Genomic DNA, 27,383 nt, shown 5'->3' with positions numbered 1-27,383 from the left:
CTTGAGTATTATCCATACCAGATCGGGTTCTCTTCCGATCCATGTTGTCGTTAGTAAGAGCTGAAGTTTCGATGTTTGAGCTGTATTTCAAGATCTTACACAAGAGTGGTTGTGGAATTTTTAAATTTACTACGCTGATTTTATCATTCCGGACAACTTATCAGCACTCAAAAATTCTTTACTTTTTTTTTTTTTGTAAAGATAAATCTTGACGTTTTTTTACTTGCTTCTGCCATAATGCTAAGTGTTTTAACGAGCACTTAAAGTCAAATTCACTTACTGAAAGAAAGCACGAAAATAAACTCGAAAAATCACAATTAGACTGTATTTATACCCCCCCCCCTCCTCTGCATTTGCCTGGAAGATTTAAGTTTTACGGAAGAAGAACAAAAAAAAAAAAGAAAAAAAGTCAGGTTTCGACAAATGTTCTTTGTCAAATTATACTACGTTACCGGATGGTTATACGTCCAACGCCTCACCAGCATGGAGTCACACTTCACGATCAAACATTTCAAAACTACAAAGAATCCATCCTAAGTGCCTAAGGATGATTCTAGATGCCCATGGTTTATCAGAAATTCACAAATTCATCGAGAAACCGGCATTCCATACATCTCCACCCTTCTTCGCGATCTCGCAGAAAAATTCTTCAAGTCAAGTTCGCATTCAAACCCGCTGATCGTACAAGCTGTCAATTAGTACTACAAATACAAAAGACCGAAGGCTATTCTACTCCCAGTTGATCATAACTAATACAACTGCCCCCAGAGGTCGAGCTTAAAGCTCACAAAACTCCCTTTCCCAAATAACTTCCTTTACAGACAAAGGGGAAGATGAAGAGCATTTTTGCTTCGCCCATTCCTGACAGTAGCGTTATACGTTAATAAATCGGTTTAAATCTAAATCTGGGAAATATTGGCCACATGGAAAAATAATAAAAGCGTGTGAGGCTTAAAGCATTGATATAAGGACAAAGAAATGAAGCCTGCTCGAGATTACTCGCCAATGAAGTATTTAGATACGAAATAAAGATTGAAAATATCTTACCCCATACATCGTCTGTTGATGTCGAATCCTCTTTTTCTTCAGTTTCTTTTCTTTCCTCTTTAATTTTTTCCATCGTCTGTATATTCTGCACTCTCTCGCACCCCGAAAGTATAGGGATATTGTCCACTAGATGACTTTTAGTAGACCATTTCAAGTGTTTTCCAGTATCTATGAGAGAAGCTGCAGGTTAATGTACGCTTAAATAATTACAAAAAAAAAAAAAATGTGCGAGAGAGACCTTTGTGTGAAACATTTATTCCTTATAAGGGTAAACTACACATCCAAGATCGTCAACAGGTATAATTGTATCTCAAATAACTGCTTTCTATACAATAGATAAAGTAAGCAATTTTGTCAACTATTATCATCGCTACAGGTATGTTTTTAAAAAAAGTGATGATATACAGATTAAAATTAAGTCTGAACACATCTGTAAGCTTAAAAAACTCATGCATAAACGCAAAAAGTGTAAATTAGTATTTTTATTAAAAAAAAAAATAAGGAACTCAATGCGTACCTAGATCTCGGGCATATTTCAGCTCGCGACCAAATGTTCATGACAAAATAAAAAAAAAAAAAAAAAAAAAAAAAAACCACGCGTAAGTTTAGTTGTCTATTTCCGCACGCGACTAATGAAACAAGTGTATGATTTGGCAATTACACAAGTCAGCTGACTTTTTCCAACAATGCCTACCTTGCTTTCACTAATTGTTTACACAACCAACATACACGAGGAAATCAATGGAATGATTTATTCAGGATTATTCAATCGCTTGCGTGTTGATTTTTCTTATGTCTGGTAAGAGGGGTTTTATAAGAAAATTCCCGACAACACAAGTCGCATCGGAATGTTTCTCTGACATCGCGTGTAGTTTCATGTGTTAAAATTGAATTTCAAGAAACAATTTAATTTATAACTTATTTAAAAAATAAATTTTTTAATTTTAATTAAAAAAAAATATTAAAAATAATGGTTTTAATTTTTAAATGCTTAATTTTAAAATAATTTTAATTTAAAAAATAATTTTTATGTAAAAATAATTTTTATGTAAAAATATTTTTATTTAAAAACTTTATTTAAAATATTAAAAACTTAAATTTTAAAACTTTTTAATGCAGATAAATCTGTAGAATTAATATATGCAATAAATAGATAATTAACATAAAGAAGAAATAAAATTATTTAAAAAAAATAAATCCTCGAAATAATCTCAATAACTCCATGACACAATATTAAAATCCTTTTATTCTAGTAAGAGCAACAATACACAATCGACCAATACCACGTGCACAAATTTCTAGTACATTTCCTCACGTGCACTCATTGTTATGAAACTGTAGTTTTTTTTTAAAAAACAGACGCCAATTTCTAACAATACTTGACAATTGTGTTTTAGTGAGCAAAATCGATCCACAAGACGTGGTCGTTCTTTTTATGTCTCGTGAGGCTTTTCTTATGCGAAAAATTCCGAGAGCAGATGTCACAAGGAAATCTTTCTCTTATGTCCATGTGTAACTTCATGTGTTCTTTAAGACTGCTCGGAGTGGTGTATTGACGATGGCACAATTCGCAAGGGTATTTTTCCCTGATTTTCATGTGCTGCTTCATGTGGATTTTAAGGTTTCCCGAACTGGCATATTGTCTGTGGCAAATCTCGCATCGATATTTCCTCCAGGATTTCCGTCTGTTGTGAAACTGGTACACGAGAGAAGAATCTAAATAAAAAAAAAAAAATTAAAAAAAAATAAAAAAAAAAAATTAAATAACAGAGGGACACTTTTATTTTCAAAGTAAAATTTTATTTTTCAAAATTTTCGAAATATATTACAAGCAATTTATTTTTATAATTTTCTACCATTTTTTCTCTTTGTTGACTAAATAATAAATATCTTAAGAAAGGCTCTCTAGTTGACGAAAGTAATGTTTCTTTAAACATTTGAATTCTTTGAATATTGGGCTCAATACTGATCTCAGCATAAGATCATTCTGTTTGTAGTGGATATGACAAGAAAATAAACACACACACACACACACACAACCCTCGATTTACACGGTAGATCGGTTTTATAGGAGTGTACCGCATAAATGTAAACCGTGTAATTCAAGACTAACATTTGTATGGAAAATAAAGTCCGAGGACGACTAAGAACATACCCTCACACTGCTACCTTTTTTGCACCACTGAAGACGATGCTACATGTTGGTTCGGGTAATGTGGGGCTTGCATATTACGAAACTACCACAGAAATCCAGGTTGTGAGCCCGGGTTCTGAATGTTTTTGTGCAGATTCCAGTCGACGCCCCGTTTTTACGTGTTATCCTTCGTAGCACCCTACGGGGTCACGTTCGGTGAATGTGGTGGGTCGTCCACTGCGGGTAGCACTTGCAGTTGACTCCCTGCGCTTCCATCTCACTAGAGTATCACTGATTGTTGACCTGGGATGGTCCAATTTCTCAAAAATCTGTCGAGATAGGCTTTTAACATAGCATCCGATCACAAGGCCTCTTTCCAACTCCGTCAGTTCCCTTCTGGTAGTTGTTTCACAGTCGCATTGCGAGCATCGTATTCCTCCAAGTCAGCTACAAACACGTGACTCATTACACAGCACGATGCACCTTGCCCATGGGGTATCTACTGACTTCTTTCCAAGTAGTATATATGTTACGGTTAAAGGGAATAATTTACGAGAATTAATCACTTTAACCGGTTAAAGTGAATAATTCCTAGAGGGGTCTGGTAAATGTAATAAAAACATGTTTACAGGTTTTGTATACAGGTGTTCATTCTCAATAGAAATAATAATAGCTTAGGTTAGGTTAGTTTATAATGATTTCTGGGTTCCGATTTCATTGAGTGCAAAAGAAGTACTTTCCTTACTTTTTTCATTATAAACTAACCTAACCTAAGCTGTTATAATTCTATTGAGAATGAAAACCTACACACAAAACCTATAAACATGTTTTTATTACATTTACCAAACTCCTCTAGGAATTATTCACTTTAACCGGTAATTATTAATAATTACCGGATTTATCACTTTAACCGTAACATACACAACTGTCTCTTTATATTATTTTCAAACAATTTAATAAATCATACAGCAGAACTTACATTACCTAGACCTGTTTCGAATAATAGATCATTTAAATCTACATTGCATACAACATAATATTATTTTACAGCTCAGGTATTACATCTAAAAATAGCAAACACGTGTCTGAAAGACTTCAATGTGCTAACATTCGAATAACAACTGGCGTGACATACTCAACAGATGGATGCTACCAATGGGTACAAAACCCACAACAATTTGTAGCCCTTTTTCCCCCCTAACGTACCAAACGGAAGTCGTGTAATCTGAAAACACGTGAAAATCGAGGGTTAGGTGTTTTAATAATTAGAAAACATTTTAATAATCAATGTTTTCTAACCTCTCGTAGAGAAACTGAATTTTCTTATAAGTCTAAATTTGACGATTTTCTTTTCAATTTAAAGTAGTTCAATATCTTAAGACAAACATTCTTATATCACGAATAAGGTTCATGAGACATCAGTTAAAACACTACGATTGCATTTCTTATAAACTCATTTGCATATTTGGATTTAAAACTATAAACTCAACTAAACAGCGTAACATCCTGCCAGATTTAAAACAAAAGATGGAGGAAAAGTTAAGCGACTATAAAACAGTAGAAAACTCTCGTTTTCTAAATAACAAGAAAAACTCTTAACACAATGAATACGATAATATTAAATACAAGATCAATTATTCCTAATGAAGATAACTTCTCTGGTTTATAAGATTCATAAAATGTAAAACAATGGCGGGGAAGTGTGTGTGTAGGGGGGTCTATTAGAAGTGGGACATTTTTTTCTGATGGCGTATCAGATTGGTTTTGTACGTAAACTCATGAAGACAAATATTACATCGAAAAGTTTCTCGGACATCCATGTGCATCTTCATGTGAAGTCTAAGATTGCCGGCAGTGGAGAAATCCCGCTGACAGATTTTGCAGGGAAAAATTTCTCGAAAACTCTTGTGGAGTTTTAAATGTTGCTTCAGGCTCTGTTCGGTCGTATATCTCCGTTGACAGATGTCGCAACAATATTTCGCCCAAGGTTTCTGTCGATTGTGAACTGGTCCGTATTGGGTCCGATGCGGGACGAATTTTGAACCTAAAAATATATAATGCGATCATCTCTCAATTTTTTGTATTAATTTCAAAGCAATGAGTGAATATTGTTCGAAAGAAAATATTGTATCAGTACCGTATTGATAATGTTAGGAATGTAAAAATAGGTGGCGCTGATTGTTAATACCATATACGCATTCTACCGATACCCACAATTTTTGACATGCACACATACGTCTATAGGCGCGCGTCGGTATTGTAAACTATAAAAGAAATATTAGCAATAAAATAAATTTGGAATAGGAAATAAAAAAATAAATAAGATTCTCTTGAGCCTTATCTGTTGATAGGACACACTTCTGCTTATTGTACAACAGCGCCACCTATTTTGACTGCTTTTCCTTCCTTGATTACTTACTATACCAACGACATAAAAAAAATAACAAACTGCTATTAAAATGATAATAAATATCCAGTTGCTGGTCCTCCGAAATAATCCTCACTCATATTTTGAGCATTGTGGAGAAGGATATTGTCCTTGGTATACGAAATTGCCAATACATCTACGGGTTTTCAATTCTTGTTACAAAAATCTTAGTTACAGTAATGGAAAATGTAAATAGAATAAAATAAGAAAAAAGTCAGTTTAAATTATTAAGAATGTTTATTCGGTTAATAAATATTATCCAAAAATACTGCCAAACAATGATATTTATGCATCTAACAATCATTAAGCTGTTTCCTATGCATCCGTTTTCACAGTCAACAATAAACAGATTGCGTGAGGAATACACAATAATGAAATTTCATTGTATTGTCATTATACATTATTGTTAACATGTAATATATTTAAAAGGCTTAACTTTGATTGGTTATTAACAATAAGAAACAGTTAATTGTTGAATCGTCACACAGAAAAAAAAAATGTGTGACATCATGCATTTGGATTTCAGCAATGTACAATAGCAACTGATAAAGTTCTAGTACATTTCCGTTTTCATTGTTGAAGTCGTATCCTAGCAACGCGCATTATTCTGGTAAATTTCACGATTGTTGTATCTGCAACACTAGATAAGTTCTTTGCAGCTGGATGTGAAGCCGGTTGTTCAACAGCTTTGGACTTTTAAATTTTGAGCCTCTGCACTACAGCTTCTTAGCATCGCGGTGCGTGCGTATGTTCTTTAGTTACCCGCACTACAATTCTATCATTGTGGCTTACCGACACTAATCTGCCATTACATATTTCTCTTTGATCACATTTCCAATAGGTATTATTCCCTCTTGTCTTGTCTCTGGTGTACATAAATCCTGCGTGCACGAGTTTGTATTTCCTTCTTTGTGAAGTTACAAACTCAGTAAAGTCTAGAGGGGATCAGAAAGAAAATTTTAGTTGTTTTAACTTAAAATATCATATTAAAAAATATATATATATTTCGTATGGATATAACGAGATAAACTTCCCATTGAGTGGATAAATTGAAAGCAAAGTAATCATTGACCAAAGATCACTTTATCCGTCTGTCCGTCTAGAATATATAACAAAACTGTTTCAACTGGACGAATTTTCAAAATAAGTATTTCGGATCACTTACGATTCATCATATGATAACCGAATAAAAGAGAGAATTTGTTATTTTAGCAAACATTATTCAAAATTATTGCTCCTAGAATGGAATACTGAAGCTAAGAAGGTATTTGCATAAACAAGCTTTCTTTTTTTGAATGATAAGATTAAAAATATTCTACTGCAAAACTCAGAACCACCCGGTAATATAATCTCTATGAACTGTGTTCTGCGACTTATCTTAGAAAAGCAATTATTATCTGTGCTTCATCTCGACTACTGCCCTCACTGCGATATTAATACCATAATGCAATTCATCCATAGTGTTACTACTTCTAAAAATCATTGCGATAAAAAGAAAAAAATATTCTGTGATAAACCAAAAATATAACTACTGTCCGACCACAGATCCGAGAGCCTAGACTGGTATCCTGCCAAGAAGAGTCAATTCATGCTGAAGGGGAAAAAGAAAAAAGGTGATGTATGAATTGGTCGCCAACATGCGAAATCACGTGCTTTATACGTAAAATTTTCCAACTGTTATACAAACAAAATAGTTACCACTTTAAAAATTACAATGTTCATAAACATCGTAGTTTTCCGACTTGTAATGTAATAATAAACAACTCGTCCCACAAGACGGATTGATTACCCTATTATCGGAATGGATTTGCCTTCTGACATGCGGGAGTGTCAAAGGGTCTCGCATCTGTAGGCGTACAGTAACAAGTCAATTTTTTTCACACATCAATTAATTGTTTAACCACCTTACCGGCCGTTATGGATCAAATACGAATCCGCATACGCTTCGTATCCATCATATATTTCATTGCTATAACAATGGTTTTACAATTTTAATAAGCACTTCGCATCCATGATAAAGTGAACGTCTATAGACGTCTTGGCCGGTAGCGTGGTTAATCTAAAATGTTGTCCAAGTACAAGTTGAACAGCGAGTGTTTATGTCATTCAAGATACTACTTAAGAACAACAGTTGAAAAAAAATAAAAGGTATGAATTGAAAATTGTATATATCAACAAAGAAACTTCCTACAAATGATTAATAATACTGGATATAATTTTATTATTATGGTTACTTAATTGTTTTATAAGAAATATAACTTTTTTTCTTTATACAATCAGATCTGATGGAATAAAACATCAGATCCATACAACAGAGCGCAGGGGAGAGACATGTAGATATATTTCGGTTAAAATATATGATAAAACATTCAATCATATACAAAAACTACGTGGAACGTCACTTTCCACAGTCTACACAGTGGACAATTTAGGCAAAGCTAATTTTCAGATTCTTAGATCCGCTTCCTGTTACATAGTGCCATTACCCCGCAACACGCGTACACACGCTCTCTCAGAAGTATCACTTAGTACAGCGTTTCCCAGGTTTTTCCTACGACGGAACACTTCACAAATCCTGAAATTTTCACGGAACACCTCGGTTATTTTGTAATGTATTAATAATTAATTATGGCATAATCATAAAGAGTATTAGTACACTTATGTATACGGTGTGACATGTTGACAAATATAATATTACATTTAAATCAGTTATTAATCACTGGACTAATGAAATCTTGTGGCATATTGTAGTTTCCTCAGGCCAACATCATTAAATTAATTTGTGCTGATTTTGGTTGACATATTCCATTCTGATCACCAAACATTTATAATATTATAAGTACTTAGGAGTGAATGCAGACTTTTTCTTCTGTGTGCCGGTAGTTTTGCCCTCTTTTTGTACATCCTGGAGATCGCTTTGTATGCTTCAGGTGGATGAATCATTATCTGTTGCTTCACAAACACCTTCAATACGAGATTTTTTACCATCAAAATTAAACAAAGTCCCTTGTCTCTTATTCATATTAAAATTTAAATCTGTAGGTCTATTAATTTTAAAAAATCACGGCACTACGGTTTCGAAACAAGCACTTTCACCCTACAATACGAACTTGAGAAGAAAGTATTCAGTATTACTAGATTTGAGAACCGGATACAGACTACCTTGATCTGCAATTTTAGTGGAAAAATTTTCTTTATACTTCCTTGCTGATTGGTCACTGACATTTGCAACACACATGTTATTTCCTTCAGTTTTGAGAACAGCGGATACGCCGCCCATTGTCATAATCCGCTTGCAGGCAATTTTTATGACCGGTCATAAACAGCGGTATTCCCTTTCCCAAATGTTGAAAGGTTTCGATGTGTGAAAATTAACGATAATGCATGAATACTTCCACGTTTAAAAATACACGGCTTGGTCACTAACATTTGCTACCCAGATGTTATTTAGGCATTCTGGGTCTGAGCTATTCGGCACATTCACGAATATTATTCTCCTCAGAATATTTCCACTAAAAATATTTATTCATGAAAAATGCTTAGAAAACTAAAATGACAAATTCCAGGAGAACTTCTCGCAGAACACTTATTCACCTTCTGCGCAACACCATTTGGGAAACCCTGACTTAGTACATGGACAAGCCCGGAGATAAAAAGTTGATGCACGCTATAATAAACTTCAAGCCTGAAACTTGGTATACACATCAAGCCCTGCACTATCGTAACACACAACATTTTTTTTTAAAACAAAAAATACCAATAAATTGTTAACCCTGAAAAAAAGTAAAATTTACCTCTTAATGAAATAAAATAGTGAAAATTCACATAATAAAATAAACAATTTTTTAAACATATATTTGAAAAATTTAGCCAGTTTTAAAACATAAATATTATAATATCTGTTAAAATGTGTAACAATAATTTTAAAAAAAATGTAATATAAAATACACAAATGACCATCCCACATTTTCTAGAACGTTTTTATTACAATTTTCGCATATAATGCAAATGAAATAAATAAATCTACAAATACTTTTATATATAATTAAGATATTGGTGGAATCATCCGATATAAGCACAATTGACTCCACATACAGTAGGTTTTAACAAAGCATGCAATAAGGTGTTATGAACAAGAAACCCAATCACGTGTATGCTAAAACCAAACATAATTCAGAGACCAAGTGTTTCCATATAAAGAAACTTGGACAATTCAAACTGTCTGAACCATTTTTATAGCTAAGGATGGCACAAAGTTCTCTGGTGACGTGTAAGGTTGGTCTTGAAAGTGAACTCACGTAAACACGTGTGACAACGAAATGTTTTCCTCACTCCCACGTGGGTTTTCATGTGTGATTTTAAGTAAGGACCCGAAGAGAAATCTCGGTGGCAAATATGGCAAGCGAATACTTCTCGGATATTCTTATGAAGCTTCAAATGTCGGTGAAAATACCATTTGGTAGTGAAACGTCGGTAACAAATATCGCACTGGTGTTTGGCCCAGGGTTTCTGTTGGGGGTGAAAGGGCTCGTACTGTTTCGTGAGAGGAACTCGTGGGAAACTGAAAAAAAAAAAAATGCTGTATCAGAGAACAATTCCTTTGTAAGAATTTGGTTAAAATATAAGAAAAAGAATTGAAAAATTATGAATGATACGGTACTAGCTTAGCTAAATATCGCGAAATGCTGTAATGTCCCCCCCTCCCCCAAAAAAGCGGAGGGACCACTGCCATCGGAAGCTCTTAAACTGTAATTAGACGAATGTATAATAGATAAAGCATTGTATAATAGATAAATTATAATAGATAAAACTCGTAGGTGAGACAATCTGTAAATTGTCTCACCTACGAGTTAAGAAATGCAAATAATGTAATGAGCTTGCAGAAGAATTAAAATAAACTTGAAAATAAAAATTATGATACTTACCGCAAGCATACAATAGATTAGGACAAATATTCAACTTGGTTTCAGCCTGCTTTCTTTATTTTTAGATTAATTATTGCGAGGAAATGCGATGTTATGATCATATCCAAATGCGCTTACTAATATTTACCTTTTCGATATGATTTTGGTGTATCGGTCAATCAAAAAAAAAAAAATGAAACTTTTTATTATAAGAAAATTTTAAATTTTGTTTATTATAAAATGATAAATAATTATTGAATTATTTTTCATAATTTAAGTTTTCTATGCCCATTGTTCAAACCATATTTCACTCCCAACAATCGTAACACTGTCAATTGGCAAATATCCCATTGTTGAAAACCACAAACGAAATGTGATTAATTCAAGGAGTTGTGATTGAATACGAAATCACGTGTTGTTATTTGACGAATGCAAACTAAACACTTTCTTGTATGTTTCAGCACGAGATTGGTATCCAAGCAACAAGCGGTAGATTGCAGACCTAATTGTATATTTCATTTGTCAACTTAAAATTGTTAATTTGAAACTAATGAAATCACGTGCTGTTATATGACGTAATAATGCAAACTACAAACTTTCTTGTATATTCCAGCACGGGAATGGTATCCAAGCAACAAAATGAAGAACTAATAGTATATTTCGTTTGTAAACTGTACAAATAATAATAAAAAAAGAATTACTGGATCCATTACTATTAAGAATTAACTTAAAACTTACGCACATTTTACAGAAACAGTCTATCGGACAGGGGAAAAAACAAACTCTTTTTTAGATTAATAAGACTATTTATTTTTTTTAAAACGATACAAAAACAATCATTTCAAACAGTCCTTTAGTGACGTAATTTTTTTATGTGTCGAGAAAGACTCGTCTTATACTTAAATTCCCGACTGCACGTGCCACAGAAGAACGTTTCTCGCACATCCACGTGGATTTTCGTGTGTCGTTTCAGACTGCCAGTCGAGGAAAATTTCCGATTGCAAACTTTGCAAGAAAACACTTCTCCGTCACTCCTGTGAAGCTTCAAATGTTGCTTGAAATACCAGTTGGTCGTGAAACGTCGGTGACAAATTTCGCAGTGATGGCTTGCCCAGGGCTTCAGTTTGTGATGAAAAACTCCGAAGTTTCTTTTCCGAAGAACACTGTAATAACCTGAAAAATAGAAGCAGTTAACCATTATAAAACATTGTATATTAAATTAAAAACATAATAATAATAACACCGAAATATTACATTACTACGTTAATCACACACTAATAACTTTCATCATTTCAGAGTAAGATATTCTAATAATAGAATGGTGTATCTACATTATCACGAAATTTAGCAATATGGTACTCCAGGAATTAAAAATTGGGGTTACATAAGCTGAAATATTATACTTACTCTATTATTATATAGCATAGAAAAATAATAAATGAACATTGTTATAAAACATTGACATAAGTGAAAAAAACTAGTAAAAATCTCTATCTAAATTATCTATAAACTAGATTAAAATTTAACAATCAGATTATTCTAGATGAGTATTGACATTATATCAATTAACATAATTTGGATAGTGTTATAATTATAACACTACTCAAAATGTTAATTGATAATAATTATAATTAGTATAGTATTCAAATCATATACAATAGATACGAATGGTATCTATTGTATATGATTATACTTCATAATTTTAATTTATGATAGTAAGATATTTTTATAATAAAATTGTGTGTTAAAATAAGTTATTATAGTTCTTATAAGAACTGGGCGATGGACTGAGTCCTTGACTCTTTATCCCGTCATCTGAATGAAGAAAATCTGTGTGGATGGAGTGTTATTGAGCTAAAAGCTCTAGTCATGACTGGGTAACGGCAATAGCCGAGCCTCATTTAAAATTTCATTGTCTACAGCATTGCCATTTGTTACCCTGGAAGTCCTAAAAAGGACTTTTCACCTCTCCTGTTAAAATAAGTAAGAAATTGGGCACTATAAGAGCCCAAATTATCAGGGAAAAAAATTAGTATTATAATATATGAAAGTAATGAATAGACATTATTATAAAACAGTATTAAAAGATGTAAAAAAATCTAAACGAATCTGGATTGAAATAAATGTTAAAAATAGGTATAAACTTTAGTTTTATATTATTTGCAGTTTATTATTCAAATCCTTGTCGTAACCATACTGTCCATCAAATTAAAGTACGCAATCAATTCTGGATTAAGCCTGAGAATGAACTAATCAAATATGAATTCGTGAAACCCTTTTGTGGGTGTGAAAGATGCAAAATTTCAACTCGCGTATGTTTTAGCACGTGATTATCGCTGAAATCGTATTCACACCATTCAAAGCAATGGCTACTTCCAAATTTGTCATATATTAATACACTTAAAAATATTACAATGCGTGTATTTCCATTTGTTACCATGGTAATAGCGATCTGTAATCAAGATGGATTAAAAAAAAAAAAACTACTTAAATTACATGAAGAATATTTATTTCGCTTTGTTCAAAATACTTCAACAATACATAAAAACATATTTGCATATTTGGCTGCCATCAGTTTCTAGTGTTAACATTCCAACAATACACAGAATATATTTATCAAAATATTTAAACAAATGACTCCAATAAAAGCTAGTTTTATAGCAACAATGCATAACTAGTAATTGACTTATTTCGTCTGCTAAAAAGATATTTTTATAGCAACAATACATAACTTCCAACTGACTTCGTCTGCTCATTTTGAAACAAACAAAAACAATATTTGGCTAACTTTTGTATGTTTTTTTTTTTTTTTTTTTTTGTAAAGAAAATTAATTTTATTTTTCACTGTTAGTGACATAATGTTTTCTGATGACGTAAGAGGCTAGTTTTATATGTAAATTCACGCGAGCAAGTTCTACAACGAAACGTTTCTCGTACATCCACGTGCATTTTCATATGTAGTTTGAGATTTCCAGCCGTGGAGAAATCTCGTTGGCAAACTTTACAAGGAAACACTTCCCTCACACTCTTATGGAGCTTCAGATGTTGTCGGAGATAATTTTCGGTGGTGTAGCGTCGATGGCAGATTTCGCACTGATATTTTGCCCAAGACTTCTGGCGATTGTGTACGGGAGTGTATTGCACTTGTTCGGGGAGAAAATGGGAACCTGAAATATAAATACGGTTGAGTCACAAAATGTAAAATCACAAATTCTATATTTTTTATCTAATCGCTGAAATAAGATCATGGTCTTTCACTCATCAGATATTACACAAAAATATATATTTACTGTGGACATTCAAACATTTTTTATCAAGTATTTTTTTTTTCAAGTTTTTTTAAACTACAATCAAGAATCGCTTATCAAGCATTGGTGTCAACAAACATAATATGTACTTACAAATAAATATGTTTTGTATGCTGGACGATCCATAACTTTCACAGATAACGATCTGTGTCACTCCAAGAAATTACCGCTAAATTTGTCCAACACTTCAGCCCCCCCCCCCCCCAACTGTTGTGTTTGTATGCTTCTGTTAACTATTCATAAATTTTTTCTATCTGGTTTCCTAGTTTATGTACGTTTATAATTTCTGTATTGTTTAATAAAGCGACTGAAGTAAACAATTGATCGCAAACAATGACTCAAAAGGTGACGTCACAATGCTATAGTAGCTACACCGCTCGCCATAGCATTATAGATTATTGCGTTTTTTGAAGAGCAAAATTGAACAATTCTGTTTGAAAAAATGGTAAGATAGATACGAAAATCGCTCAAAAAAATAAAAAAGAGGAAAAATCACAACCAATTTTATGAATTTGTAGCTAAAGCGATATATAAATAATGCACTATGCGTCCTAGAAAGAAAAGATGCAATAAGTTGTGCATCCTTTGAAATCTGATCCTAATTACCAAACAAAATTATCGTAAAAATAATTTTACAATAATTTATGCACCGTTTGATTAATTAATGATAAACAAAATGCATTCTTCAAGACAATAATTTAAGATTACATCATCAAAATAAATAAAAATTCAATGGTAAATACATTCATTTCATCTTACAGTCCAATTAACGCTACAAATTTGAAAAGCATTTTTTTTTTTTTTTTTTTTTTTTTTTAAGTATCAATGATCGTCTGATTAAATCTCAATAATACAAGCTTCGAACTGTCGTGTATATTTCAGCAAGAGATTATTGTTGCAATCGTATGTAAGCAATTCACGTCATCTAGAACAGGAAATCTGTTACAATTGTTGGCAACAAACAATTCTGCATCTGTTATTCATTTAAATTAATTAAAATATTTGCGCAATATTTAATTAACTTTTAATTGTGAACACTGCGCATTTGGCATCAGGTTATAATAACTGTCGGTAATATATAAAAAAAAAAAAAAAAAGTGTTTCGTTGGTGGCAAATGTCACACTGATATTTCGCCCAGAGCTTCTGTCGATTGTGTATGGGGGGGGGGGGGGAGTCCGAACTTCTTTATGGACGTTCAACGAACCTGAAATATAATCATGAGAATAAATTAAGAAAAGAAGAAGAAGAAGGTATTTACATAAATATATCAAGAAAACCAAAGATGAAAAAAAAAAAATTCATCTACTTATTCTAGATTCAAGTTGTTCGGATCAAGAATCGTTAAAAAGGCAATAGAATTTGATTTATTCACGATGTTATAACCCTCTACACCTTACTCGTAAAGCTGGATTTTTTTTTTTTTTTTTCCCTGATATTAAACTTTAGACAACGTAAAATCTTCTTCAGGAAGGGACTGAAATAACAGAGAACCCACACGAAAAGGCTACGGGGATGGAACCATATCAATTGCCCTAATGGATTCAAAAACAATAATACGATTTATGAAGATCAGAAAAATCTGGTTTGGCTTAAAAAATAATAATTATCGACAAGAAGAAATAGACATAAGGAAAAAGTAATTTGTGCATTTCAAATATGTAGAAATTGAACGTCTGCTAACTGAGAATGCGAAATGTTGCGAGTTGTTAATTTCACTTTGAACGACTGTAAAATCTATTCTAAGGCACATGCGTAGTTAGCAAAGCTAATACGCTGTCTCATAGCCTTAGCTGCTTCGGTCGTATGCAAAACAATCCAACATAACTCTGTCTAGTTCACTGTTTTATTTTGTTTAGGTTCATTTGTTGCATTCAATAGTAATCTATAGAATGACAGACAGATTATGGATCTCTCAATAAAATATTTTTCTAAATTTTTGAAAAAAAATAGAATTAGAAAGGAGAGACATTTAGGCACAAGCAAAAAAGCAATAAAAGATTTAGGTTTGGGACTGGTCAGAATTTCCTTCGTAAATTTTGAAACAATAAATCCTAAATGATAAAGTGAGAAGTTATGAAAGTGAAAACAATAAATTATATATGTAAAAAAGAAAAATGAATTCCAAAATAAAAAATAAATCATAAAGAGCAAAAAAAAAGATAAATTTCCTAAGTCTAATATAATACACAAAAGGCTTAAAAGATAAATTTCTTAAGGCTGACATAATAAATTATAAAAGGCTAAAAGCGATAAATTTGTTAAGGCTAATCGAAGGCTAGTATAATACCATAAAAGGCTAAAACCAGACATTATGAGAGTTTGTTGCTGGAAGTCCAAAAATTCCATTTACGTCCCCCCACAACTCTTCGGTCATATTCTAGCTTACTTCATTCAATGGCAAAACCTTTTCTGATGTCGGTTGAGATGGGCCTTCGACGTCAACTCACTTAAGCACGTGTCGCAGTTAAATGTTTGGCGCACTTCCGCATGCATCGCCACGTGCCTCTTCAAGGAGGTGGAGAAATGTTGACGGCAAACTTTGCAAGGAACACTTCTCTTTCGTTTTTGTGCAGTTCTGAGTGTTGTCTGAGATTCTTTAAAGAAGAGGGGGGATGTAGCGTCGGTTGCACACTTTGCAATGATGCTTCGCCCACGGCTTCTGTCGGCTGTGTACGGGACCGTATTATTTGGTCCGAAAAAAGCATCGAAGTCCTAAAAGCGAAATGTAATTGGCTTACGATGGTAAAAGCTTTCATTTGATAATTATCTGTAAACTAATTGATTTACTGATAACATTTCCCCCCATAATATTTTGCAGTATTTTATATGTCCCCTACCCTCAACAGGTAAATGTCGTAGATGATTTTCATCGCTCGGTGTGACACCGCCATCCCTGTTATCGAAGGGGCGAAGTAGTTTGAAAAAATTACGTGTTGGAAAGGTTCAATACTCGAAGAAACTTGCAGTCATGGCGGAACTCGGTTATAATTCTTACACGAAGGATTGTTCTTCCTTTATCAAAAGCACCGTAACACTGAGCTGCCATTTGTTCTCGTAACCCTCCGTAAATTGTTACGTAAGCCCAGGCTCTCACCCTACTATCTTGGACCATTGTTAGTAACAATCGACGTAATTAGTGTCACGCGTGAAACATTCTTGTAAGAGCAGCTTCTGCGATTTGTCATTTGGATTTCATTGTTGACCCACACCAACAGATCCTCTTCATATTCAAATTTACAGAAAGTTAAAAATTCTCATTATAATAATTATTATTATATAGGCACTACCAGGGAGTCAGGGCTCGGCTCATTGAAGGAGGGGGTCCCGTAAGGTGTACTTGCTTAGTACTTGTAACTCAGTGTCCACTGTTAACTCCAATCATCCTCATTCCCTCAGGTTCAACAAGCCTCCATACGTCATTCTCTGAGACCTGTTGGATAACCACGCTCCGATCCACGCCATGTGAAGCAGTGCATGGTGTGCTTCTTGGAGATGAAATAAGAATCTAAGGAAGAAATAACGTTAAAATCTACGTACACAAAATAAATAAATAAATGAAAAGGTATTAAGAAAGACTATAAAATAAACGGATTAATAAACAAATAAAATAAAATAAAAAAAAGAAATGCACGCACTTTTGTTAATAAAATAAGTTAGCATCACACACACCTTCTACGTTACCTAATACGATCCTCACTAGCGACACCTACAAAATATTACAATAATTTTTTTCTCACCTTGGCTGACCAATCCGACTCGATGCATTTTCCTCATTTTTTTTATAATTCAATTAATATACATATAAATACACATACATAAGGGAATAAACATAAACGTATTCAACAGAAGTGGCATTTAAAATAAATGCTATGAACTGCGACTTACCAATGCTTACAAAACAGAATGGATCCGCCCTTAAAATACCAACAGTGGGCTAGGTCTAATTTCTAAAGTTTAAATTTTTTTAAATTAAATTTCTAATTTTTAAATTATCGTGAATTGACATTTTCAATGTAGTATAAAGAATACAAATTTGAACTTACCTGGAGATAGTATTAATAATTTATTAAATTTTTATTTGCATAAAAATTAAATATATAAACGTGACACATTTTTTAAAAATTTTATTTAATAATCTATTCAATCTAATAACAATTTATTTTATTTATAAACAAAGTTAGATAAGACATAAACAGCCTCGCCTAATCCCTATAAGGGAATAAAAGCTGATTTTTTTTTTTTTTTATTAACATCTGAAGTAAAAATTTTATTTGTAACCAATTAAAGAAATTCAATTTTTTTTATTATGATAAATATAGCAAAATGTGTTTAGAAAGAGAGAAAAACATCTTTTTTTTTTCTCAAATTCAACATCGTTTTCATATTATTTTGAATTAAGTTATTTCAGAGATTTATTGTTTTTACAAATGTTTTTTTTTGTTTGTTTGTTTAATTGACAGAACAGTTCAAATTTTAATAAAAATCGAGTACTTATCAACTGATAACAATAAAATATTTTTTTTTATTGTCGTTATACATCATTTTCTAACGTCAACAATATCCCTAAACAAAAAGCCTTTTGGTAACAATATAAAGCTTTGATAGGCAACCATCTAGGAACTATCAATATTTTGATTAATAATGAGAGCGAGCACAAAAAAAAAAAAAAAAAAAAAAATCATGCCTAATTGTGAAGTCTCCTCTGGTGACGCAACAGACTGCTTTTCAATGTGAATTCTTGCCAGCACGTGCTACAACGAAATCTTTCTCTTACATCCACGTGCATCTTCATGTGAGATTTCAAGTTGCCAGGAGTTGAAAAATCTCGGTTGCATACATTGCAAGGAAACACTTCGCGCACGTTTTTATGCAGTCCTAAGTGTTGTTTAAGATACTTTTTAGTGGTGTAGCATCGGTGACAAACTTCGCAACGATATTTTGCCCACGGCTTCTGGCGATTGTGAACGGGTCCGTACTGCACCTCTTCAAGAACCAAAGGAGAACCTTAAAAATAAAGATAGCTATTCACAATCACAAAGAACCACGAACACAAATTTTCCATAAAGCTGATTTATTTAGTATTTAGTACAACAACAATGAAATATAACTTATATGTTAACGATCACTGGATATTTTCAAATATATACATTCTGTATCGTAGAATAATTTTGGTGTGGCAAACAAATTTTCTAAAAAATTTTAGAAAATGAAATCATTGAAATAAATTTAAATTATATAAATAAATATCAAAATTTAAAACAATATTATATATATTTCATTTATTTGATTTAATTTTAAAAAAGGAATAAAATATATGAAACGAATAAATCAAATGAAACACAACTAATAAATGGTAATAATAAACCAAAATAATGATATTAAAATTAAGTAAATAAAAATGCAAAAAAGTATTCGTTTTTTTTATATTAACTTCATCTTAATAACAATGCTTGCAGAGGTTTCCGTTATTACAAAAATAGATCACGCCCTCTTGCGGGAAACACTTTAAACTGCCAATCTGCATCTGAATTTTAATATTGCACTAGACACTTCTTTTAGGTTATCAATGGGATAAATGTTTTTGATGTCTTATGAGGCTAGTCTTATGTGTGAAATCTCGCAAGCACGTGCTGCATCGATACACCTTCCTGACGTCCATGTGTCTTTCCATATGCCTTTTAAGGTTGCCTGAAGTGGAGAAATCTCGGTGGCACACTTTACAAGGAAACACTTCTCGGGTATTTTTATGGAGCTTCAGATGCTGTCTGTAATAGCGTTGTGTGGTGTAGCGTCGTTGGCATATATCGCAATGATATTTTGCCCACGGTTTTTGGCGATTGTGCACTGGCCCGTAATTGGTCTTCGGAAGAAGGGCACTGGAATCTGGAAAATTAAATTTAAAAAATACCTTGTTAAAGATGACGCGGGAGAAAATGTTACAAATCAATAATTGAAATGTAGGAAGAAAAATTCATAATATAAAATTTATAAGTGAAGTTATTAATAAATATTTCACAACTCGGCTAATAATATACAATTTTAAATCCAAAATCAAATAAACTGCGCTACTACTAAAGAAGGAAAAAGTAAACATTTTAAATTTCGAATACTATTTATTTATCTTGAATAATTCATACAAAATTACATCGAATTATACGGCAAAACTGAAACAATCAATTCCTTAAAAAAATAAGCCCATGGCATCACTTTTGCTTGCGTTGAAAAGTTAAAAAAAAATAAGAAAAAATATAACAATAGAATTACGAGTCATATCGCTGCTGTCGTAACTAAAAATGAGAATAAGCTTCTTGGTGTTGCACCAGAGTGCCCTTGGTATAGAAATCCCTTGCACATGTATGGCAGTGAAATATTTCTCGCACTTCTCTGTGCATTATCATATGTTTTTTAAGGTTGCCCGCACTGGAGAAGTCTTTGCAGCACAGTTTGCAACTGTAATGAAAAGCATGTGGAATTCTCGGGAGCAGAATTGGATCTTGAAGCGTAGAACAAGAATCTAAAAAAAAGCATTTTAATTTTAAATTAAATATATTTATATTTTTTAATTTTAAATTATATATATATAATCATAAATAAAATTACGTTTAAAATCAAGAATAAGTAACATTGAGCTCTCGGCAAGCATACACGTATACACAATTAAAATCCATACATTGCTGCAGATTTCAACTAGCGAGTTATAATCCGTATCCTAACAACAGCAATTGTTAGTCATTTACATTTCAGTTCAAGCTCGTGACAGAGACGAATAATGAAATTAATCTTTAACAATGAACTTCAACAATGAACGCATTTAAAAAGGTATCTTTCAGTGGTGTAATGTCAATGACAAGTTTGGCATCGATGTTTGGCCCAATGTTTCTGTCGGTAATGAACTCGTCCCTATTTCTATTTTGAGCACCAAAATGAGAACCTAAAAAAAAAAAAAAAAAAAAAAACGAGATATCGTTCAGGTTAACAGAGTTGTATGTATGTTAGATAGCACTGCTAATAAGTTATTGTGATCTTTTTAAAAATTTCACTGAGGGAGGGTGCATGTCATATTTAAATATTAGTCAGTGGTTTAGATACATTATTCAATATATATATTCATATTAAACTCTCACAAAACAATTGTAATTTTACTCACCTTTATTTACAAACTACTTTTGAAAAGTAGCACCTGCTGACTTCTCTGTTTCACTAACCATTTGAATCAAATTTCTAACACAAATCTGGGAAAATTCCAGATCGCCAATGTTGCCAACTCTGATAATCCTCTGTTGCTGAGTACGTTTTACTCGGAGAAAGTGGGAAATAAACGTAGTCATTCAGGACTTATTTTCTTTAGTATACCTAAGACTCCAACTCGATCTATTTAAGATGCAAACTGGAAGAAATCAGCTTATGAAAAATACAATGGAGTCCAAAAGATACATTTTTCGCAAAAGTTACAAATTTCCTAAGGACATAATTAAGGAATTAATGTACAGTGCTAACAGAAAACTATGCAAAGAGACATTTCAATATGGGCTATGTCCATCTTGAACTGCGATGCAGCTCTCACAACATCGTGCCATGCTAAGCACCAAGTGATTCAGTTCTTGAAGCAAATGGGCCCACTCCTCCTTCAGAGCGAGGTAAGGCCTTGTTTGTTATCTGGAGGGAAATTTCGAGCAGCAATACGTCTCCCTATTGCGTCCCAAACTTGTTCTATGGGGTTGAAATCTGGGGAGTGTGCTGGCCACTCAATCCGACTAATATCGTCGGACTCCAGAACTATCTCCACTGCTCATGTACTATGTGGTGTGGCATTGTCATACGTGAAAATGAATTCTTCACCTACAGCACCCCAGAACAATCGAACATAATGTTGAAAAACTTCGTTTCAGTATCGTTCATCAAGCATATTTCCTTTTCCAGCACTTGAGCGTTCATGAAGCACAACGCTTCCCCCACGTCATGACCCCAAGCACCGCAGTATCCATCCCCTTTCAAGAACATTCTCGCGATTATAAGGAGTAGATAAAGTGGATAAAGGACGCACTACAGATCTTCCAGTGTATAGGCTTACTTGACGTCTTGCCACAGTTTGTCGAGGAATCAGCGTAACTATGCTCAGATGATGAGACATCATCTAGATGATATCTTTGAGACTTACAAGACATCCAAGTTTGCAACTTTATTCCTTCACGAAAAGAGCTTCCTTCAAGTACGATTCGCTTAGCGCAGCCTTTTTTGTCTTTTATCCTGTTAAGTGCTACCATGTAATCCCTTAGCGAGCGATTCGAAAATTTGAATGTGTCCTTGCTTTCTACTCGAAATCGTCAGCTATACAAATTGCCACAAGCCGATTCGTCTGCATCTTCAGAAAAAGCGTTCGTTCTTGGTTTTGGACACCCGTGGAGAAATGCGCTATTCGGTTTTTTATTGTACAAGACCGCAGCGAAATCGGGGACCTCGCAGGAAACTGACGTCTACTTATTTTCGCACATGCAGAAAAGGGAACATTAAAGGATAATATGGGGAGGGGGGGGGTTGAATGCGATGAACAACTACGTGGTAGTTGATTCCCTCGCTCCCCCTTTTTGTATAGTTGTATCGATGCTTCATTTTCTTTGTGTACATCGTTTATTTTCTCAGTTCAATTAATGTTCTTGATGCCTCATGGTGTATACTGATTTTACACGGTTTATCAATGTCATTGTTTTGTTTTATTTTTATTTAGAAATAATCGTGTAATTTATATTTTACCTTTGATTTGATAAAATATTTTAAATTTTGAAAATAATTTCGAAAATTCTAAAAAAAAAATAGCAACACCTTTAAAAATTCTAAATCGATTACTTCAATTATATTAAGGCAAAAAAAAATCGCTTGTAGAGTTATAGGCTGATCAAGACGTGTAAATATGCAGTTTCAAAGGAAAGTTGATTTTCGAAAAAAAAAAAAGAGGCTTTTTTTTTTTGGAAACGTATTAGTACCACTTCTAGCTAAATATTTATTTAGATGTTTTTTTTTTTTTTTTTTTTTTTTTTTTTGAAATACACGTGTGCTGATACTACAATCTCTCCTGACATACACACGAAAGTTTCTTTCACAGAACCTTGGCGTCTTTTCCCACAGCGAAGCGAATCCCAATACACACATACTAACCATCGTTTAGAACTCCCAAGCACTAAAATGGCACATTGACCTTGAATCGACCACACGCCGTAGCTGACACAAAGCAATGCAGCGAGATTAGCGCTCTAAGCAAGAAAGAGATACGCAAAAGACAACTGGTAGAAAGTCAGCAACCCCACCAACACAAGAGCGGTGGAATTAGTTCCTAAAAACATTAAAAATAATTGATGTATGATTTCCATTTATTTTATAAATTCATTAATACAGTTTATAATTGACAATAAACGTAACATTTTACGCTCCTAAATATGAATAACTATATAACCTCAAATATATAACTTCCAAAACAGTTGTCAAGTTACTTACCATAATCAGTGCAACGAAAATAATAAATAAATAAATAATGAACTATTATTCGCTTAAAATGTGAGACTCCAACTTACTGAAAAGAAATATAATGCATAAAAATTAGTAATTTATTTTCAAAATGAAAATCACGAGTTCTAAGTCCCTCTCAAGCTTACATTTGTTTAAACATAGCGTTTAATAAGTAAACAGTAATAAAATAAGAAAATAAATCTGGAAAAAATTGGTTTGAAAAGATTATATTGAAAAATACAATTTTTAAGGAAGAATATAACTTATCCGGAAACTTATTCGCATTTTATTTCTAACCATTTTTACAACAATAACATCGACTGTAGCACACGAAAAACTTTCTTGTATATTCCATTCAAGGATGACTGCGATTTCCGATTATTAAAAAAAAAAAATGAACGAAGCCTTTCTAAATGTATAGACCTCGTACAACAATATGAATAAAGAATTAGAAATGTGAATGAAAAATCAATATACTTTGGCTGAAATCTACAACTTAAGGGAGATAATCCTGCTACAATCAAAATAGAAAATCAGTAATTAACCTTGTACATTTCAACAGACGACTTTATATGAAATGGTATCCTAGCAATTAAAAGCTAGTAATTCCTATTGTATGTTTCATTTTTCTTTATTGTAAAGTACCATACATTGTTAAGTGTACAATTCATTTAAACAATGGAATTAATAAACTGGAATAAAAACACAACAATATAGGTTTAAATAATATTGCTATGATCAAAGAATTGTTGTTATACATTCTACTCCAGTGCTATTTGCATATCCACAACGTAAAGAATCTGATATTTTGAAATATTTATTTGTTTAAAAGAAAAAATATTTCTAAAATAAAATTTGTACATTTCCCGAAAAATATTTTTTACAAAATTGTACGTTTCCTTGTACTGGAAATACCTTGTGCAAAAAAAAAAAAAAAAAAAAAAAAAAAAAAAAAAAAAAAATTAAAAAAATGTAAAAAAAAAAATCCTTGTACATTTCAGTACAAGTTGCTTGTAAATTTGAAATAAAATGTCAAAATAATCCTACTTAAAAAATAAATTGCTTCAATTCACTGTTCAAAATATTGTTGAAACACTAATACATCAAAAAAAAAATTAATTTGCATAAATTCATGAATGCGATCACAATAACAACAAATAATAACGATACTGTCTTCGAACGATACATTTTTCTTACACGAATATATTCAAACTAGTTTAATTATTCTTAATAATAAACAAAACATTGTTACCTATTAATAATTAAATTCATTGTTAGCATTATTGTTAACTGAACACTGTACAAAACTTTGAAGTGTACTACACGTCAGCAGTTTTTTCGGGAACTACTCTACAACAATGAATAATACACTGTTATTCATTGTTTTGCATTCTGTATTGTTATAATTTTAACCCCTAAGGGTTTCGGTAATAACATGGACCTTAAGGTTTTTCATCACTAAGTTCGACACACCGTTTTCTGATGTTTTACCAGACTGCTTTTACGGGTGAATTCGCTCAGGCACGCGCCACAACGAAACGTCTCTCTGACATCCATATGTCTTCCCATATGCACCTTAAGATTTCTGGCAGTTGCAAAATTACGGCGACAAGTCTCGCAACGAAAAAAATCCTGAATCGAATGGAGTTTCGTGTGTTCTCTGAGTCTTGATTTCCTCGAGTATCGTTGTAGGCACACGTCGCATTGATATTTCGCTTGGGGCTTTTTCGGGCGAGCACGGAGTGTTCCGTAGGCTGTCCTTTGAAACCCGAAAGGGGCACCTAAAACGAAACACATGACGGTGTCACACAGAGACAAACCGGTGAAACAACTAAGAATTAAATGACATATTCTGGTTAACAGTAAAACCATGAATCAGAAGTTAATGCACAAATAAAAATATCTTATATTTTTTTAAATTCTATATAAAAAAAAAAAGGTTTAGAGTTTGCATCCTCCCGTTTGACATGTGTTATAGCACATATCACGTGATCTTTAGGAGTATTTCTACGTTACATTAAGGTTTTAACAGTAGAATCCCTTAGGATGCTGCATGTTTATCTATATTTTCTTCAACTGCTAAATTCATAAGATATGTCTAATACTTGTTGAAGATGAACTGTCTCGCATTTCGCCTTCAAAATCAAAACACCTAAAAATGAAACATCTTATTCTACAGGATGGTTCAAAATTCCACGTACACACTTTGAGGGGAGGTAGAGAACATCAAAATCAACCATATTCACATAGGAAAGCATGACCGGATACGCCACCGGAAGGTACTACCAGGGACACAAAGATACAGAAATAACACAAGGCGAAAAGTAGTGTAAAAAAACTTTATTAGACGTAACTGAACAGTTCAATAGTAGTTGGATACATAATATGGTAAACGAGGTGCATGTCTGCCATCTCAGCATTCGTAAAACGACGCATGTTCTTCGTACGACGTCGAAAGCTTAAATGAGGAAGCCCCAATTGCTCACCTGGAGCGCTGACGAACAGCGCCACCTATCACTTTCGGGTGGCGTTTCCGTCATGCTTTCCTATGTGAATACGGTTGATTTTGATGTTCTGTACCTCCCCTCAAAGTTTGTACGTGGAATTTTGAACCACCCTGTATATAACATAAAAGAATACTAATATATAGAAGATTTATTGGTGGTTGGATGTCAATTTTCTCCATAATATCCTCCCCAAAATATTCTAAAAACTTTCCCCAGAGTTAGAACCAGATTCCAAAGTTGGATTAAGGGGTTGGTGGTATGGGTGTAACCGGTCTCATTCACTGCATTAATGCCTCCGATCACAAGACATCCATTTGAAGATACTTGTACTTTTATAAGTACATCGTCTTAGATCTTCAGGAATATTATTGGGCTACAGTTCAAGCTTCGAAATACTATTCAATAAAAATACGTCCAAATAGTCACGTGTGTATTTCGTTTCCATGACAACAGGAGCCAGAAATATAACTTGTGGATTACGCTTTCTTCTCATAATTAATAAAAAAAAAAAAAAAAAATCAAGAAAACAAAATATTGAAAATTACATTTCTGTTCTTAATCAAACAACACGTCGTTCACGCTTTATAAACAAAGAAGAGGCTTATAAACATCGAATAAATCCTTGAAAGTGCGAGTAATACACTGCGCATGATCCTGAATGATGCAGTGAACACGTGATTCATGAACTAAGACCAAGAATATTCTCAGTAAACTAAAAATGAAATGAATATGAAAGATTTTCTCGTATTAACGTTTGCTTAAATAATATGAAAAATAATGAATTAACCAAAATATTTCCAGAAATGTTGATATTAAGCAGAAACGGACCTTTCACGATTACACAACATTTTTTTTATTGCGTTACAGATAATTGAAAACAAATACAACTCGGAGAAATAGCCGTAAAAGCCCTGAACCGACTGCAGGGGAGGGGGATTGACGTTGCTGTGTTGTATCTGAGATTGGTTCATCCCTGGCTACGCAACGAGAAATTCATCGCGCGCGCGCGCACGCACACCTGCACAAAAATGTTCGAATTCTTTAGCTCCTCCAAAGTTCAGTTAATCTCGGTCCGATGCCGTTCATCTCGTCGCTAGCGATGAGAAGTTCGTCTCTGATGGCGCACGAGGCTGTTCTTGAACGTGAATTCTTGCGAGCACGTGTCGCACCGAAACGGCTTGACGATCGCCACGTGCATCTTCGCGTGCAGTTTCAAGTAACTGGAAGAAGTGAAATCTCGTTCGCAAACATCGCAACGGAATTTTTCGCGCACGTTCTTGTGCAGTTTCAGGTGTTGGCGGAGGTTCCTTTGGCTGATGTAGCGTCGGTGGCACACGTCGCATTCGTGTTTGGCCCACGGCTTCTGTCGGTGGTGAAAGGGACCGTAATGTTTGGTTGGGGAACCATCGAAAGAACCTGAAAAAAAAAAATAAACATCGCCATGTTACGAGGAGAGACAGAATATTGAAAGCATCACATAGGGAAAGGCATTGTAATAATAGAAAAAAAAAAATAATAAAATAAAATAAAATTATTACGAACCTAACGCTTTT

At 33.2% G+C, this 27,383-nt stretch overlaps 1 protein-coding gene across 1 annotated transcript in view; it reads right to left on the bottom strand.

Moving 5' to 3' along the window:
• The window catches only part of LOC150109540 (uncharacterized), a 74,945-nt gene that overhangs the window by 14,914 nt on the left and 32,648 nt on the right, over window positions 1-27,383 (bottom strand). Inside the window, exons 8-10 of the mRNA XM_090402609.1 lie at window positions 18,565-18,826; window positions 11,625-11,686; window positions 1,048-1,215 (exon numbers count right to left, since the gene is read on the bottom strand). Coding sequence (XP_090258735.1) covers window positions 1,048-1,215; window positions 11,625-11,686; window positions 18,565-18,826 — 492 coding nt within the window. The remainder of the gene's footprint in view (window positions 1-1,047; window positions 1,216-11,624; window positions 11,687-18,564; window positions 18,827-27,383) is intronic.

The sequence above is a fragment of the Typopeltis vanoorti genome, chromosome 2, assembly GCF_054136105.1.
Source record: "Typopeltis vanoorti isolate ZY-2024b chromosome 2, IOZ_Tvanoo_1.0, whole genome shotgun sequence".
NCBI classification, from domain to species: Eukaryota; Metazoa; Arthropoda; class Arachnida; order Uropygi; family Thelyphonidae; genus Typopeltis; species Typopeltis vanoorti.
The sequence above is the reverse complement of the archived record's forward strand: the minus strand, read 5'-3'. Positions and strand labels throughout refer to the sequence as shown.